Source organism: Lactuca sativa, chromosome 8 (genome assembly GCF_002870075.4).
Source record: "Lactuca sativa cultivar Salinas chromosome 8, Lsat_Salinas_v11, whole genome shotgun sequence".
In the NCBI taxonomy this organism is placed as follows: Eukaryota; Viridiplantae; Streptophyta; class Magnoliopsida; order Asterales; family Asteraceae; genus Lactuca; species Lactuca sativa.
In genome coordinates this window covers 25341808-25361406 of record NC_056630.2, presented here as the reverse complement: position 1 = coordinate 25361406, position 19599 = coordinate 25341808, and the positions used below count along the sequence as shown (strand labels likewise).

The 19599-nt window shown below is 39.1% G+C and overlaps 1 protein-coding gene across 1 annotated transcript; it reads left to right on the top strand.

Annotated features, from left to right (window-relative positions):
- The first annotated feature begins 3060 nt into the window (after positions 1-3060).
- Positions 3061-3540, top strand: LOC111877201 (nuclear transport factor 2-like). The gene is made up of 3 exons (XM_052767064.1): positions 3061-3154; positions 3235-3300; positions 3418-3540. The coding sequence occupies exons 1-3, from the start codon at positions 3068-3070 to the stop codon at positions 3487-3489; spliced, it is 225 nt and encodes a 74-aa protein (XP_052623024.1). The 5' UTR covers positions 3061-3067; the 3' UTR covers positions 3490-3540.
- Positions 3541-19599: the final 16059 nt, after the last annotated feature.

The following is a 19599-nucleotide window of genomic DNA, read 5'->3' as shown; positions in this document are numbered from 1 at the left end:
TCACAATTGACGCCACCTAGGACACCACAATTGAATGGTGTGGCAGAAAGGCGTAATCGAACCTTATTGGATATGGTTCGCTCTATGATGAGTCGTGCTTCACTACCTATCTCTTTTTGGGGGTATGCCTTAGAGACTACCGCCACTACAAGAAAAATAGCCTTTTACGATGCGCAATCAATGACACGCGCTAATAGAGGATACGCATTTGTGTGTGCCCTAAAAATCGATATCAGTTTTCCAAAATTTAAAGGATAGAAGACACGCATTTGTGCGTGCCATACAATTAGTGTCAAACAAAACAAAATTAAAAACACGAAGGGCGCTTATTTTAAGTGTGTGTCGTCTACAAATGTCGCTTTATATTTTTTTAACTAAACGCGCGTTTTTAAAGAGGGATCTGAAATTCTAAAATTTTGAATACCCCGCTTCTCACTCTGATCCTATGGGTCGCCTTACCTCTCGCACAAAGCCATTCTCTCCCTTTTCTCTCTCTCTCTCTCTCTCTCTCTCTCTAACCCTAGACATAACCACTGGCCATTCACGTTCCTTCTTCCCCGCCGCTATATTCTTCTTGCTCCATATAATAAAATCGGCGACCAAACAATCAGGCTCACTTCTTATTTTGCTTCTCCGTCTCCCACAAAAACCCTAGTTTCTATCACCAGTTCTTTTTCCTCATCGACGATCTCATCTAAACCTCATTCTTCTGTTCTCTTCTTATAATTCTTAAACCCCGCTTCAAAGAACTAGGGATGCGGACCTCACAAAATCCTTCATAGAACCGGCGATTGGGGATCTGCAACTCTTCACGTTGACAACGCCCTACTGTAACTTACGGTGGGGCCCAATGGAAATTGCGTATGGACTTTATTGTCTTAGGCCCTAGTTTATCATCAGACTTCCATTTCTTTGTTCTCCAAAAAAGAAAACCTCTCTGCCTTTGTTTGTGCCTTAGCCCGCCCTTACGCCCTCACGTATGTCTCCGGCCTTACCTTGGGCATCTTTCACCTCCGGCGTCCGCTCACCTACTATGTCTTCTCACCTGTGGCGTCTCCTTCACTTTCGGTAAGCTCTTTCATCCATCTTTTGGATATGCATCTTAAATATAGTGCTAAATCTTGATTTTGAAACAATGTTTTTTGCTTCTGGTTCTTTACTCTATCTCCCAATCTAAATGTATCCATATCCTTTAAATGCCAAGTCAATTTCATATTTCCCTAATTTATTCCAACCGCCGACATCCCCGATTTTTTGTGTTATACCCACAACACACGATGGTTGATTTTAAAATTAGGGTGTTGTAAATTTTGATAATTGAAACCTTTAAACTGGGGAATTGTTCCTGAGGTGTTGAATCATGATTAGCCTTCGGTTGGGTTTTGAAGCAAAACATGAACTTTGACCAAAAATTGGGAATTCTTGAATTTTGTAGAGTTTAAATCATCGTTGGCTGGCCCTCATCAGGACTAGTTTCTGAACCTTGACAAAACTTTGTTCGCGGTGCAGAGAAATCATTTTCTTTGATGTAAGTGAACATTTTCATTTGTTTAAACTGATATTAACTTTGATTTTTGTGATTACATTGTTGGGCCTTGTTGTAATACTTGTGCTGAGGATTGTAATTGTTACTTTTTAGTCACAATTATGAAGTCATGTCTATTGTCTGCTGATGTGGCTCAAGGACACAGTGGAGATTGTGGCGGTGATGGTGACCCTCCTCGTTGCCATTTAGATAGTGTACCTACATCTTGTGCGACTTGTAAGTTACTATTTCAATACCGTGTCTTCATATTCTCAATATCTTCTTATTTTCTAATCTTTATATTAATGGAGCAAAACAAAAATCAAATGAAGTCCATCAAAAGGAAAGAATCTATAGAGGCGGTTTGGAAAAACAGAACTTTATGAGTACTGTTTGACAAATCTTTTGATGAATCTATCCTGAGACACAACAAATTCAAGATGCAATAGATAACTGGCATGACACTCATTTTAAGGACAATCGTGGACGGGCAAGTAAGCAGGCATGATTAGCTTATATAAGTATCTACTTAACCTTTCAGAGAATTCTGTGATCATAAATTGACCATTGACCAAAAAAGAGTAATTAATTAGTATAGCCTTCATATAAGTCTATTTATTTTTTGAAATATTGACCAAAGATGTCTTATGTATTACGTTTTATACATATGCCTTTTCTACATTAAAGATAAATTTAAAAGCTAGTTTGTTAAAATGCTTGTAAATTCATTATAGTTTTTGTTATGGTTTATAATGATCAGTTCTTGCTAGTAATAAGCTTATATGTGAATTTTTTATTGTTGCCCATTAAGTCAAATTATAAGTACTAATATTTATTTAGAGTCAACTTTATATATTGCTAACTAATCACCTTCAAATATGCAGCAACAAATGGTTGTAGAAAAGAAAATACAATCACCTTCCTATTCCGTAAGGTGTTTGGTGACGACATCGGACTTGGATGGAAGTTAAAATGCCCATCGGGTTTACCATTCTCCTCAAACACTTCACATCCATCTTTTTGTTAGACAATGCAAGAGATTGTAAGAAGCGTGCAAGATTGGCATTTGGGTTACAATTTTTTTATTCAATCATCTACCCTTTACTTTTTGCCCTTGGTTTATTTAATTAAACGAAATGGATAATATATACAGGTGAGAGTAAACAAGGTTAGTGGAGCAGCAGTTCAGACAAGTGGCTTGAGGTGGGCCCCTGCTGCCAACACTGATCAACACAAACCTAGGCCAGCTAAGCCTTCACCAGAACCAGAAACAACATCACTCCCTGTGGTTGTTAATGCTCTTGAAAGCAGCAAAGTTTATGATGATGGTAATCAACTTCTTTACTTTTTTTTTTTGCTAAATACAATAAATAACAATGTACTTTCATTTTTTTTTAAAGTACAATGATGTAATAGGAAAAAGGATATTGCTATTTTGTTGTGTTTAATTCTTTTACATGTACTAATATTAATTTTGTGGGGTATAGTTGAAGGTCACTCGATATATGTACGCAATTTGCCAATGATGCACGCAATTTGCCAATGAATGCATCAGTTGCACAACTTGAGGAGGAATTCAAAAAATTTGGACCCATCAAAAGTAATGGCATCCAAGTTAGAAGTAATAAGGTTTGATTATTTATATTCTCTTCTCATGTGTTTGATCAATTTGCTATATATAATTTTGGAAACGTGTATTTTGTTTCCAGCAACAGGGATTTTGTTTTGGGTTTGTGGAATTCGAGTCATTGGATTCCATGCATAGTGCGATAAAGGTATAAGTAATTAAGTATAACCTTGTTATTTTCATTCTAATTCAAAAAATAGCAAATCTACTTTCATTGCTATAATTGGGTGGATTTTTCAAAGTAGAATGTTGTAATCTTTTTCAGGCACCTTCTATCGCAATTGGCACTTTTACTTGTGATTCCAAATGCCAATCTTGCCAACTTCCCACCATTTGAGTCTACACCAGCGCAGCGCATCAGTTTGACTACAATGCCTTTATGTCTGTCTACAAAAAATCTAGTACCACCACAATGATGGCAACAAGGAAGATATGTAGTTTATTTATGAAACTTTATGTTGGTTTAGTGTTTTCCTGGATTTTTTTGGCTAACTTATCCTTGATTTAGTATGTTAGTTCAATGTTTTGATGGATTTTAGGTTAAACAGGGATGTATCTTTGACTTACCATTTTATTGAAAATGGAATTATGGGTTTGGTTAAAAGAAAAAATAAATAATAATAACTACATGAAATAATGAACTTTTCAAAATGTCTCATTCCATTATAATATCTTTGTGACTTAATGTTTTGGAACTTGATTGCTTACTGATAGTTGTTTGATTCTGGTGTTCTATTTTTCAGAGAAACTGGATGACTAGCTAATCCAAAGGCTTCCATTTACGGATTAGTCGCCTCTTCCTCTTTAAGAAAATTAGGGCTTTCATCAAGAAACCTTCAATTGCAGTTGATGACTCAATATTTAAGGGTCCTAATCAGGTATTTTGTTTTCCCAAAACATGAAAATTTGTAAAGTGAGACTGAGAGCCACTTGGTATAAAAAAAATACATCTTTTCTACTGCAGTGCCAGAGAGTGTAAAAAACAACTGACCAATTAAACTGTTATCATTTCCAAGATCCTTGTTCTCCTAAACAAAAAGATTCAACATTTTATAAAATTAACCAATTAATGTAATGTAGTACATATTTGCTAATGATTTATATGAAAGAAGGTAAAGTACCACTTTGAGAAATGGTTCCAAGGCAGTCTATTAGTTCTTCTTTGGTCATTCCAATACCAGTGTCTCTACAATAAGGGTAAAAAAAAGGTTTATAAATCTCTTGTAGAGTTGTATTTTATGAGGAAAGATTCAAGAATGAAGAAAAGTAAGTAATCTTATGATATTGTGATTGTCCCTTTTTCTGGATCAGGTTTAATTTGGATTTCAAGCTCACCAGCATCTCCAAGTAATGAGGGATCCGTTACACTTAAGAATATCAGCTTATCAAGAGCATCACTTGCATTACTAAAAGAAGGTTTCTTGTTAGAACTTTTGTTTTTAAAAACAATAAAAGATGGAAATCAAGCATGAAACATGTAGACTGTAGAGATGTTTTTACATGTAAATTTATATATTGTAAGAAATAGAATTGTAAGACATTAAATTTTATGAAATGGATTATATTTTTTGTATATGATATTTTATTTTATATTGTGAGGCATTAAATGCAAATTTAATTTGAAAATTAGTAAATCTATAAAAAATAATTTTTTTTTAACATTTAAAATTATGATACGCAAACATGCGTGTCATCTTCATTTATGACATGGCCTTTCTTGACAGAGGCTTTCTTGATACGCATTGCGTGTCATTAACACGCGCGTCGTAAGGTTACGACACGCGAATGCGTATCGTCTTCCTTTATGACAGGGCCTTCCTTGATACGCATTGCGTGTCGTAACCGCGCGTCGTAAATGCGCGTCATAAATGCGCGTCGTAAATGCGCGTCGTCTCTCTTTATGACAGGGCCTTCCTTGACACGCATGTGCGCGTCGTCTGAGCGTTTTATGACGCGCAATGAGTGTCGTAAAAGGCCTTTTTTCTAGTAGTGCGCCCATATCCTTAACCGAGTCCCTACTAAGAAGGTTGCCAAAACACCTCACAAGATGTGGACAGGGAAAGCTCCCTCGTTAGCACATATTAAGGTTTGGGGTTGCGAGGCTTTCGTAAGACGAGATACTCACGACAAGCTCGAACCTCGCAGTGAGTGATGTATTTTCATCAGCTACCTGCAGAAATCCTTTGGATATCTCTTCTATAGACCGAAGGACAATGTTGTCTTTGTTGCGAGGAGAGGGGTTTTCCGAGAGCGAGAACTCATAAGCCAAGGAGACAGTGGGAGGCAAATCGAGCTTGAAGAGATTCAAGAGTCGATAGATGAAGGAACCTCTACCGCTGGCACTCAACCCGAGGAGGAAACTCCGATTGAACCGATTGACGAGTCCTTACCTCTTAGACGTTCCGAAAGAGTTAGAGTTCAACCCCAGTTTTATGGTTTTCATATTACTACCGAAGGGGACACGTATATTAGTGATGGTACGCCAATAAACCTTGAAGAACCTAATAGCTATAAGGAAGCCATGGCAGGCCCGGAGTCTGAGAAATGGAAAGAGGCAATGAATAGCGAGATCCAATCCATGTATGATAACCAAGTTTGGAATTTGGTTGATAATGTGCCCGGACGTAAGACCGTTGGGTGAAAATGGATCTTCAAGAAGAAGACCGACATGGATGGAAACGTACACACATATAAAGCGCGATTGATGGCGAAGGGCTTTAATCAAACTCCCAGAGTTGACTATGATGAGACCTTCTCACCAGTTGCGAAGATAAAATCTATTAGAGTGATGCTAGCGATTGCCGCATTTCATGATTATGAGATTTGGCAAATGGATGTCAAGACCGCTTTCCTGAATGGGAAGTTGGCTGAGGATGTTTACATGGCTCAGCTAGAGGGGTTTGTGGATCCGAAGCATCCAAATAGAGTGTGTAAGCTTGAGAAGTCCATTTATGGACTTTAGCAAGTGTCTCGCAGATGGAATCTTTGCTTCGATGAGAAAGTCAAAGAGTCTGGATTTGTACGAAGCGAAGATGAATCGTGTATATGTCAAAGCCAGTAGTAGTATAGTAAGCTTCCTCGTTCTATATGTCGATGACATATTACTCATAGGAAACAACATCCCGACTCTACAGGAGGTTAAGTCCTGGATCGGGAAGTGCTTCGCTATGAAGGACCTCGGAGAGGCTTCTTACATTTTGGGAATAAGGATAGTGAGAGAAAGAACTAAGAGACTAATAGGACTTAGTCAGAACACTTACTTAGAGAAGGTACTGAAATGTTTTAGTATGGAAAACTCAAAGAAGGGAGAATTACCGATACAAAGTAATGCCAAGTTGAGTAAGATTCAAAGTCCGAGTACCGAAGCTGAAATAGCAGAAATGAGCCAAGTACCATACGCTTCCGCAGTTGGCTCAATCATGTACTCTATGACTTGTACTCGCCCTGATGTAGCCTTTGCTTTGAGCATGGTTAGTAGATATCAAGGGAACCTTGGCAGAGCCCGTTGGATTGCGGTGAAGAATATCCTTAAGTACCTTCAGAGGACGAAGGAATGGTTCTTAGTCCTCGAAGGGAGTGATGACTTGAAGGTGCGAGGGTATAGTGATGCCAGCTTTCAAACCGACAGGGACAACTACCGTTCGCAGTCGGGCTGGGTCTTTACCCTGAATGGAGGAGCAGTGACTTGGAAAAGTTCCAAGCAGGAAACTGTAGCTGATTCAACGTGCGAATCAGAGTACATTGCAGCGAGCGAAGCGTCGAAGGAGGCAATATGGCTGAAGAACTTCATCGGTGATCTTGGAGTTGTGCCCGCCATAAAGGAGCCCATGGAGATTTTCTGTGATAATGAAGGAGCGGTTGCCTTGACCAAGGAACCGAGAGATCATGGTAGATCACGACACATCGACAGAAAGTATCACTTTATTAGACATCGTGTAGAAGAAGGACAACTCGTGGTTAAGAGGATATCATCAGAAGATAACCGAGCAGATCCGCTTACGAAGGGACTGAGTAGGGTTAAGCACTTGCAGCATGCTAGGAGTATTAGGCTGAAGGATGATATTAGCATAGATTAGATAGTAGTAGAAACGTGTAATAGATAAATGTAATTAACATTTGATGATTAAATAAAAGAGTATTATTTATGAGTAATGTTATTGTCTTATGTTAATTGTTTAACTATTGTTTCATTTTGCATGTTTTGACTTCCAGAATAATTGAATTTATTAAGAATAATCGAATTATTCAAATTGTCCACAATCGTTCATATGTTGGAAGTAGATATGAATAAAGATTGTCATGAATCGGTGTGTAGATTGTCTAAATGGTATTAGACATAACAAAGGGTTGCTGCAACGTTCATGAGTGCTTATGAACTAGTTTTGAGCATTGGAACAAACCCGCGCTTGCTGGAATCACCTTATGGAATATGATATAAAAGGGTGATCGCAAGACGATAATATCATATAGTCTTAAAACCTAGATATATGGTTTGTTATTTGTTAATTGGTTGTACATTGATAATGCGAAAACGCATCAGTAACTCGCTGTTATAAAACGCATTGTTGTGTATAGTTGATTAATGAATAAGTAAATGCATATAAGTCGAAGTTTATCTGTTACTTTTATCCCAAGAGGGTAAAAGCGATATCTAGGCCGCTCAATGATTTGATTTGACTTATGTGTCGGGCCCGGTCAGAACTGAATTGATGTGTTCGATTAAGTTCTATGTCAAATGAATCGGAGATCGAGAAACCAAATGCTAGACAAATTATTCCATAGAATTGTCAGCATGATATCTAACAGAGGACTGTACGATCCCTTATCTAAATGACAAGATTGATTAGATCAGAGTTTGACAGCGTCTTTGAGAGCTTCGATTGCAAATCAAATTGTACTTGTGCATATAGTTTCTAGACTTATCCAAGTGGGAGACTGTTGGAATAGTGTCTAAGGCTGCAACTATATTAGGCAAGTATTTGACCCGATTGTGAATGGTCCTTTTGGGTTGCCTTCACCATAGCAACTTGATAGGATGATTTATTATGAGAGAGTAAATATTATTAATACATTATGAGAATAATATAAGGAATAATAATATTGTTATTTGATTAATATAAGTCATAAATTAATTAGTATTAATTTGGTGACTTAAAGAGATTAATTAAATAAGAGGGTATAAACTGTCAATTGTTTGATAGTTACACTTTAGACTGTAAATCCTTATTGGATGAAGGGTGGACGGATTCTAGGGCTAGGGATAGCCTCAAATCGTCCAATGCTTATCTAAGGAAAGGTTTTGGATTGCTTTAAGGAAAGATTATCCAACTAGGGTTTAAGGTGAAACCCTTAAGGAGTCTACAAGTATAAATAGACCCCATGGTCAAGGGAAATCGACATCTCATCTAGAGTAGAGAACCCTTGGCCGATTTCCTCCTCTCCTCTCTCTCAAATCATCTTCTTTGCTATGTGGTGTTTGTAAGTTATTAGAGGAGTGACAATTGTGACTCTAGAGCTCCAAGACAACAAGATCAAAACAAGAGATTCAAAGGTAAACTTCTAGATCTGATTTTGTATTGTTTTTATACCTAATTAGTTATTAGAAGTCTTGGATTCAAAGCATGTTTAATTAGAAAGCCTAGATCCGAGCATTAGGGTTTTGCATGCGCACATAGGAAAGTTCTTATGGCTAAAACCCATCAGGTTAAAGGCGAGAGCATTCTAGATGACGTTGGAAGCAGCAAGTGAAGAAGCAGATGTCACTTCAAGTACCTTTCTTGTAAATAATTTACCTGCCAATATACTGTTTGATTATGGAGCAAATTACTCCTTTATATCACATAAATTTGGTAGAAGACTAGTATTGTCTGTAGATAAATTAGATAATTCTCTAGTAGTAGAGGTGACTAGTAGAAAAATCGTACATGTTAGTGATTGCATTAGGAATATCGTCATTGACTTGAATAGGAATAAATTCCATGAGGAATTGTTGCCCATTGAGTTAAATGGCTTCGACATAGTTTTAGGAATGGACTGGCTTAGTGCGAACGATACCGACATCATGTGTAGAAAGAAGATTGTGGTTATCAAACTACCCGAAAGAGAACCATTTATGGTGTACGGGGACAAACGTAGAGTAAATTCTGGAATCATTTATCTTGTGAAAGCCAAAAAGTGTTTATCCAAAGGATGTATATCATACCTGGCATTCGTGATCGATGCAAAGAAAGAGAAGAAGGAGATGCGAAGGTTACCTGTGGTGTGTGACTTTCCGGAAGTCTTTCCCGAAGATTTTCCTGGATTGCCCCCTGATAGATAAATAGAGTTTAGGATAGACTTGTTACCAGGAACCACACACTTAAAGCAAAAGCACCTTACTGATTGGCACCGACAGAGATGAAGAAGCTAATGATACAACTCGAGGAGTTTTTGGACAAGGGTTTCATTAGACCTAGTTCGTCACCCTAGGGAGCTTCGATGTTATTCATGAAGAATAAGGATGTGCATAGATTATAGAGAGTTGAACAATGCAACAGTAAAAAAACAAGTACCCATTGCCAAGGATTGACGATCTGTTCGATCAGGTGCAGGGTGCAAGCTATTTCTCGAAGATTGATCTTAGGTCAAGATATCATCAGCTAAAGGTGAGAAACCAGGATACAGAGATGACTACTTTCACAATGAGATACAAACGCTATGAGTTTTTGGTTATATCATTTGGACTTGTCAATGCTCCAACATCATTTATGGATTTGATGAATAGGGCTTGTAAACCTTTTCTTGAGAAATTTGTAATAGTGTTCATATATGATATTCTTGTATACTCGAAGAGTTAGTAGAAGCACGTCAAACACTTGCGCGAAGTGTTACAAGTTCTGAAGAAGGAGAAGTTTAGGCAAAGTTCTCCAAGTGTGATTTTTGGATCCGAGAAATCCAATTCTTGGGTCATGTAGTTAACCAAGAAGGAATAATGGTTGATCCAACAAAGATTGAAGTTTTGATGAAGTAGGAATGACCAAAAAGTCCCACCGAGATTCAAAGCTTTCTAGGATTAGTTGGATATTACAAAAGGTTTATCCAAGGCTTTTCTTCGATAACCGTTTTGATAGATTTGACTCATAAAGGATCTACATACACATGGATTGAAAAGCACAAATATGCTTTTGAGAAGCTAAAGAAGAAATTTTGAGAAGCACCGATTCTGTCTTTACCTGATGGAGTTGAAGACCTTGCGGTTTATAGAGATCCATCTAGAGTTGGGTTAGACTGTGTTCTGGCCCAGAAATATAAAGTGGTAGCCTATGCATCTTGACAAATGAAAGAGCACGAAAAGAACTGCCCGACTCATGATCTAGAGTTGACAGAAATAGTTTTTGCATTAAAGATATGGAGACATTATTTTTACGACACTAGGTACAAACTCTTCACTGATCATAAGAGTTTCCAGTATCTCTTTCATCAAAAGGAGTTGAATATGAGACAATGACATTGGATAGAACTACTCAAGGATTATGACTACGATATACTTTACCACCCAGGTAAAGTCAATGTCATAGTAGATGTTTTATGTAGAAAGATAAGTTCGGGGAGGAAAATGGAAAGAGCGTTGAGGATTGAAATTGTCTCATTGATTGTCAAAGGTATCAAGAAGGATCAGGATGAAGCTTTGGAAGGAGATAACCGAAAGGAAGAGCGTTTAGGAAAAAGGTTGGAATTCGGTACAAACAGACAAGTATTGAAGGTATTCCAAAACATGATTTGGGTGCCTAAGATGAGAGGAATGAGAGATCTTCTCATGAAAGAAGCTCACAAGACCATGTACTCAATTCATCCAGGAAACATCAAGATGTTTAGGGATTTAAAACCTTATTACTAGTGGCCGACGATGAAGCTCGATGTTGGGAAGTATGTGGTTGAGTGTGTGACATGTGCAAGAGTTAAGGCACAACAGCAGAAACCATATAGGAGTTTGGAGCCCTTGTCGATGCCCATGAGAAAATGGAAAGACGTCACCATGGATTTTGTGACTAAACTACCTAGGAAGAAGAATGATCACGACATGATTTGGGTAATCGTGGATCGATTCATAAAAAGTGTGTATTTCATAACGGTAATTGAGAGACGGTCTATGGATAAGCTCGTAGATGTTTATGTTTGGTTGTGTATGGTACATTGGGGGAACTCACTAAGCTTTGACTTACGCTTTCAATTTATTATTTCAGGTACTTCAGAGGATCGGGGGAAAGGAAAGACGTGATCGTACACATCCTTCGATGATATGTTTCTGGAGATTTTATGATACAATGATCTTGGGAATAATTTTATTTGATGCTTGATTTGATATGGGTTTTGGTTTGAAAACAGTGGTTTCTTTGAAGTTAAAAATGAAAATTTTTGGTCGTGATTTTTGGGATGTTACATTCGTTGTTATGAATTTATAAATACGATTTGTGAGTAATTCCAATGTCACATTACTGATTGATCTACTTATGGGGATAATGTCTAGGTTGGATTTAGTGAGGTGTTTAATGTGGGATTTCCAAACAGTATACTTTGTATACCAAACAGACCATACCTTCGATATGATCCTACCTGGTTGTACCTTATCAACTATAGATCAGTAGATTTTGGAATTAGTGATGGATCTAGGCTATCTTTATTCATAAGGAATATTATCCTAAGACTTAGTGTTAATTAGTTGAACCTAGGTCACGTCAAAGGAAAAGTCAAGTGCTAAAGCGAAGCAATATCTGAGTTTCGAGCGATCACTTTAGCAAGTAAGTGCATAGTTAATTTCATCTTACACATAGATATAAAGTATTTAATATACTTACAAGCTATATGTACCTATTATCTATATTCTTTTTACATATGCTAGATGGACGATTTATACATGTCTTACTTGATTCAAACTGTATATGTATTTTTATATCCATAAATATATTGGGTAGAGATGGGTAAATAAAAAATGATATAGATGAAGAGAGAGGAAAAATGAGATAGATGATGAGAGGCCTTGACTTTAAAGATGATCCCATCATCTAGCGGAGTATAGATGACGACTACGGACTATTATAGACAATCCAGTGGAACGCTAGGAGGCTCGCAATCTGTAGGTGTTTTTGAACTAAGTGTTCACTAAGGGTACTCCATCTCTCAATGGTTTCCTTATTGATACATAGTGTTAAGGAATCCCCTGAGCATTATTTTATTTTCTATTTTGAAGATAATCCTTAGGATAGGTCCCCAGAATTATATGCTTTAGGGACAGAAAGTGAGGATAACGAGAATGGGTAATCGGGTTGAATGTTTTGATGAAAATATATAATATAATTATTATGGGTTGAAAATCCTATGTGCTCACCAAGCCCCCAACGTTGACCCACTCAATTTCTTATATTACATGTAGTGGCATGAGAGCACAAGTGTTATGTTATGATGAGTGATTTATGGATGCTTATAAACCAATCGTTTAGATAACCTAGTGTAAGGCCTATAAACGTCCGTTTATGCCTATGTACTATATTGACGATGACATCACAATGTTTTTAACATAAATAAAATACATTTCTTCAGGAATGTTTTAATAATATCATTTTCATATAAATAAAAAGGATACTCTAGTTTTAAATAAGCATAAATAAATCGGTATTTTCTGGCTATGAAATTAGGGATCTCACAGTCACCCCTACAATTAATCATACAATCTTACTAGAAAGAGTCACAAAAACAACAAGCACATACATGCATATTAGTAATTGTCACAAAGATCACTACTACCCTACAACATAATTCAGTGGGCCGACATTGGTACCTTCGAGCCACAATTACCGTGAGGAGACTTACCTGAAATTGAAGATGAACAAATCACACTCACGAGCTGTTGCTATCACAACTCCTTACACTAAACATATCCAAAACTAACCCTAATAAATAATCAGGGTAATAACCCATAATAAATGGCCAAGATTATCATCTTCATGCTAAGGGTAAAAGACCATTTAACCCTTCCCTTCACGGGCCCCTCAAACCATGGACCAAACCCACAAATACCCAAACCCCAACAATGGCCCAAAAGACCTAAGGAACAACATATGACCCAAAATGTTTCTGGTGAGTACGCTAAGCATACCACATTATTATGCCCCTTAATAGCAAGGAAAAACAGGAGTTGAATGCATCATGTTGAGCGTACACATACGTACGCCCAACGTACTCCCCTGATGGCCAAAACTCACGGTAAGTACTTAATAACTCTAATCCAAATGTCCAAATCATAGATCTTGCTTAAAGGAAACGTCTTAAATGATAAAGTCATCAAATTGGTGCCTTTTCATGGCTCAAACAGTCCCAAGACCCATTTTTAACACTCTAACATCATAATATAACCAACAACTATTGCATGGTTGAGTTAAATCCATCAAGATGCCATTTTTATGAATAAGGCGTCACCAAAATTGAGACTGTATGCCTTCTGGAAGATGATAATGGTGAATATATTTTGGATCTACAAGCTTCAAACCAAAGGGATTCTCAAAAGGGTTCTTCTTTCTTCAAGATGCACCAAACACACACCAAGACACACACACACGACTCAATATTCTCTAAAAAGGGATTAGGGTTTGTAGGAACTATTTTGGGACGTAAGAGGTTGATGGTAGAAGAGGCCTTTAGGTTATAAGGTGCTTAAATAGGGTCTAAACCCTAAGTTTCAGGGTTTTCCCTTGACTCGAGTACACCCAACGTACCAGGGGAAAACCTCGTATGCAAGATTTGCCAAGGTATTCCCACCGTACCTTGATTATGCCTAGAATAATAGGCTAATATTCAAAAAAAAAAATAAACACTTTAGAATTTACGAAATTTACATGAAAATCGGGCGTTACAACTCTCCCACACTTGAATTAGACTTCGTCATTGAAGTCCACCTCCATAAACAACTTTGGGTAGTGATCCCTCATCTCCTCCTCATGCTCCCATGTCCACTATAAACCCTTATGGTGTTGCCACTGCACCTTCACTTGACCCACAAGCTTGTTTCGCAAGGTCTTTGTCTTCTTTTCTAGGATTGCAACCGGTCTCTCTATGTAATTCAGGTGCTCATCCACCTGAATATCCTCCAAAGTAACCACTGCAAAATCAACAACCAAACACTTTCGTAACTGAGAGACGTGAAAGTATTGTGAATCTGACTGAGCTCCTCACGTAGCTTCGAATGATAAGCAACCCTGTCCACCCGAGCAATAACCCTGAAAGGGTCGATATACATGGGGCCCAACTTGCCCCACTTCCTGAATCGAATGAAACCTTTCCAAGGTGACACCTTCAGGAGTACCATATCCCAACTTGAAATTCCAACTATGACCGACGTCTATCCGCGTAACTCTTATGACGCCTATGTGCGGTCTGCAATCTCCCGCGCACCTGTTGGATCAACTCAGTAGTTCGGAGGACCACCTCCATGCTACCCATCACTCACTGGCCGAACTCACCCCAACAAATTGGGGTCTGTGTAACAACCATAAAAATCATGCCCAATTTGAACTTTTTAAAACATTTAAAACCATTAAGTTACTACAATTTGTTTTCAAAATAGTTTAAACATTAGAGTATCCCCATAATCAAATCATGAAAATATAAGGAGGCACACGATCATGCCTTCGCCTTCCCGCGATCATCAGAAGTACCTGAAATAAAATCTACAATTGTAAGTCTCCGAAGCTTAGTGAATTCCCCCAAAATACCAACGTCATACAGATATAACCATATCATATAAACAAACACAACATGCATAATGAGCCATCAGTCTGACTGGACTGCCTCACAGGCGATCAGTCTATCTGGACCACTCTCTGAGCCATCGGCACGTCTGGACCGCCTCTTAGGGCCTTTAGCCTATCCGGACCGCTCGAATGGCCTTCGGCCTGACTAGTATGCCCTAACCGGGTCTGCAGTCTATCCAATCCACCCTGGGTATCTTGGCCTACAACACAAAGCAGGACATGCCTCAAATCAATCCCCCAAACCAACAAACATGTGCACATACATATCATACGCTAGGTAGCAAGTACAGATAGTCATATAGATCTAACAGATCACTAATCATGGCAACCATCCTATAACCAGGATACTGATCTAACCGATCACTAACATAGGAACCATCCTATATCCAGGATAACGATCAAACCGATCACTAACATAGCAACCATCCTATAACCAAGATACTAATCTAACAGATCACTGACATAGCAACCATCCTATAACTAGGATACAAATCATAAAGGGTCGGCCTTGGTTCCTTAGACCCTGTTGATATAGTGAGAAGAACTCACCTCGCAAGTAGTGTTGAACCAGACTAAAAGTCTCCGACCGTTGTCTCCGAAAATCCCGAACTATCCAAAATAATGAATACTAAGTCAGCACATGAGATATCAATCTTGACTAAGAGTCTACATAGTTCATTTTGAATTTTTCTCTAATTTGGTACAAGGCCCAACATCAAATTCACTATCCAAAAATCCATATACATAAGACCCATTATTGGCCCAATTTTCCCAACTGGGACCCAACTCTGAAATCGGGCCTCATTTTAAGATCTATACCACTAATGGCCCAAAACACATTTATCCAAAAAGCCCAGCAAGGCTTATGTCCAACTGGCCCCAAAAGGCGTCCAATACCGAAGCCCAAATCGTCAAAAGCCCAACATATGGCGTACGCGGGGCGTACTCTTCTGGTACGTTGGGCGTACTTCTGTTTTGTGTTGACAACCATCGGGGTGGCTGACTCAGTACGCTGGGTGTACAGAAATTACACGGGGCGTACGCAAGGTTTCACTAAAACCCTAATAAGTGCTTAATGGCTTAAGCACTTAAGCCCAAACTCCAGATCCATCGACCAAATGTGCCTTATAACCTTAAAGTCTTGAACTTTAAGACTTTGGACATCTAGAAAGTTCCTAATACATGGTATTAACCCATTAAGACCTTTCTACTACATGCATGAGACACTTTCAGCCCTTGGGACATCATTTTTATCAATTAGGACCCTTTCTAGGGTCTAAAAGGACAGCTTGTCTCATTCAAAACATAACATGCACAAACTTGGGACTTTTGGGACAAGAAATGGTTTCATAAAGCTAGCATGGCAAGATCTACATCATACAAGCTTAAAGGTTGGAGCTAGGGATGAGCATATGACCGGGGAACTGGCCAGAACCGATACCGGAACCGAAACCGGCATTGGAACCGGAACCGGTCAGGCCGGGACCGGGACGTTATTTTTGTTTATTTTTGGAATCGAGAACCGGTAGGAATTGGAACCGATATAACTGGAACCGTATGATGCTATTTTTCGAGGACCGGTTCCAACATTTGAAGACACGACAAAACGTGTAGGAACCAGGAACCGGTAGAACCGCCAGGTCGGTTCGGTTCTTGATTTTGGCCAAACCCGGTTCCCGGTTCCCGGTTTGGGTCCGGTCCGGGCCGGTTCGGTCCTTTTACTCATCCCTAGTTGGAGCTTTATACCTCATGGAGCTTCTAGAGCACAAAGAAACCTCAAATCTACAAGCTTATCTTCCTTCTCAAACTTCTTGATGCAACACCTTTTTCTCCAGCTACTCAAAACATACACTTTTAGCTCACATATTCAAGAAAAGGGTTAGGGTTTGGGGGAAAACGGATCAAAATTATAGAGGCTGAGATGATGGAGGGTTTTGAGCTCATAAGGATGTTATATAGCACTCAAACCCTAAATATTAGGGTTTCCATCTGACGTGAGTACGCCTAGCGTACACAAGTGTACGCCCAACGTACTAGGGCGCACCTAGTACACTTAGCGTTCCTTATGTACGCTTAACATACTAGTCTTGTTCTCAAAGTTGCAACTTTAGCCCTCAGTCTCCTCCTGGGTCGGCTCTTCTAACCCGCAGGGACTATGAATGACAAAAAAAATAGAAGAGAGGATTCGGAAATACTTGTAAAATATCAGGATGTTACAGTCTGACTCTTTCTCCCGTAAAGCGTCTCAAGAGGAGGTCAATCAATATTGACGTGGTAGCTGTTGTTGTAAAAAAACTCAGCCAAAGGAAGATACGTATCCCAACTACTACCGAAATATAATACACATGTCCGAAGCACATCCTCCAAGGCTTGGATAGTCACTTGCTCTGACCATAGGTTTGCGGATGAAGACTTGTACTGATGTGCACACGAGTACTCAAATCTTCATGGAACCTCTTCCAAATCCTGGAGGTGAATCAAACATTCTGATCAAAAACCACTAAGACGGGAACCCCATACCGTGCTAAAACCTCCCAGATATAGACATCTGCTAATTTCTCCGCATAAATGCTCTCCTAAATGGGGATAAAATGCACACTTTTGGTCAATCGATCCACGTTGACCCAAATCAAACCCACCCCTTGTGCGGTCCTAGGTAGCTTGGTGATGATATCCATCGTGATATCTTCCTATTTCCAAACGGGAACACTTATTGGTTCCATCTTGCCATGAGGTCACTAATGCTAGACCTTGACTTTCCTGTAAGTTAAGCACCTCTCACATACCAGGCCATATCCCGCTTCATGCAAGGCCACCAATAATCGAGCTAGAGGTCTCTATAAATCTTCATCGCTCCCAATGAATAGAAAACCTCAATTTATGCACCTCTTCCATCAAAATCTGACGCGTACCACCGAATATGGAACCCAAAGTCTCTGATGAAGAGTCACCAATCCCCGACTATCATAAACGAAAGAGGGCACTTGACGCACTATACGCTCACTATTCCGGTGCTCATCTTTCATAGCCTCGACCTCAACCTTGAATATACTCTAAGAGTGGGATGATCACAGTCAACCTCAAACAGACATCCCTGATGGGAGTACCGGCTGCCTTTGCGGATAAGAGCATCGACTACTACATTGGCCTTCCCTAGGTGATAAAGGATCGCACAATCATACTCATTCACCGCATCAAGCCACTTACGTTGCCTCATGTTCATATTTGGTTGAATCATCAATTACTTAAAACTATTATGGTCCGTGTATATGATACAACGAACCCCATACAAGTAATGACACCAAATCTTGAGGGCGAACACAATTGCCCCTAACTTTAAATCATGAGTGGGATTAGTCACCTCATGAGGCTTCATCTGCCTCAAAATAGAAGCTATCACACGACCCATTTGCATCAAAACTGCACCCAATCCCAAAATCAATGCATCATAATACACCAATAAATCATCCACACCCCTTTGGCAAGGTCAAGATCAGAGCCTCACATAACTTCTACCTCAATGTCTCAAATGCCGCCTGCTGCTCAGGCCCCCGACGGAAAGTAGTAAACTTCTTCGACAACCTAGTCAACATAACTGTGATCCTAGAAAAAATCTCGACAAACCTCTGTTAATACCCGACTAAACCAAGGAAACTCCAAATCTTGGATGGAGACCTCAGAACCTCTCACTGCATCAACGAGATCAATGTTGGCCATATCGACCAATATACCCTTCTGGTTGACAAGGTGCCCCCAGAAACTGCACCTCGCATAACCAGAACTTGCACTTCTAGCTACATGCTGCTTCATTTTAACGATGATCGTGATACCTCTATTGATCACTTCAATTATCTTTTCCTTCAATTTACTATGTCAAATTTACCTTGTAGATTAGTCAGACTCGATTTAACATGACCACTAAGGTCGGAATATTTATTTTCATAGTCTTACCGAAACAAAGGTAATGATGGAAATGAAGAAAATAACTCAACTACTTAGAGACCTTAGTAACTTTGTGACTTTCCCTGGTCCAAGTGTGAGTCTTGTGCTTCTAGCAGTATAGGCCTCTACTACTTTTCTCACATACTCATACTCGTCCCAAGTATTATCTCGTAGTCCACTAACTTATCACAAAAGGGAAATTGCATAGAAAGCACATTGCATTATATTCGAAAATGGTTACAAGATTTATTTGTATGCCTGTTACATCATGCCACACAACCTTATACTAATCATTTGTCTCATTCACTCAAGTATTCCAGACAAGCAACTCCAAATTCTCGCCCTCTTGTTTTCTCATCAAGCCCGATAAAATAGGCCCTCGCTTTTGGCTTTGGCGGGATATTTGGCCTGACAACTTCTTTCTTCTTTGTGAAGTCCTTCATGACATGCCTTTCCTCATTACATTCAAAACATACCCTTCCTTCGTACCGACACTCATCAGAATAATGACCAGGTCTTCCACACCCGTAGCAGGCCACTTCTCTTTTTTACATTGCCGACCATGTTTCTTCTTGCATTTATTGCACCATTCTACTTCATTACTACCTCATGCTTCTTGTCGTTGGGGGTCAAACCTTGAGTTTTTACTTTTCTTATTGGGTTTTGAGAGTCCTTCACCTCTCCTTTTCTCGCCAACTTCAGCCTTATCGACGGTTCTCTTG

Coding starts and splice junctions, on each gene's coding strand:
- LOC111877201 (XM_052767064.1), top strand. CDS start 3,068: ATGAATGCATCAGTTGCACAACTTGAGGAGGAATTCAAAAAATTTGGA. Junction 3,155..3,234: donor TCCAAGTTAGAAGTAATAAG/GTTTGATTATTT, acceptor TTTTGTTTCCAG/CAACAGGGATTTTGTTTTGG. Junction 3,301..3,417: donor CCATGCATAGTGCGATAAAG/GTATAAGTAATT, acceptor AATCTTTTTCAG/GCACCTTCTATCGCAATTGG.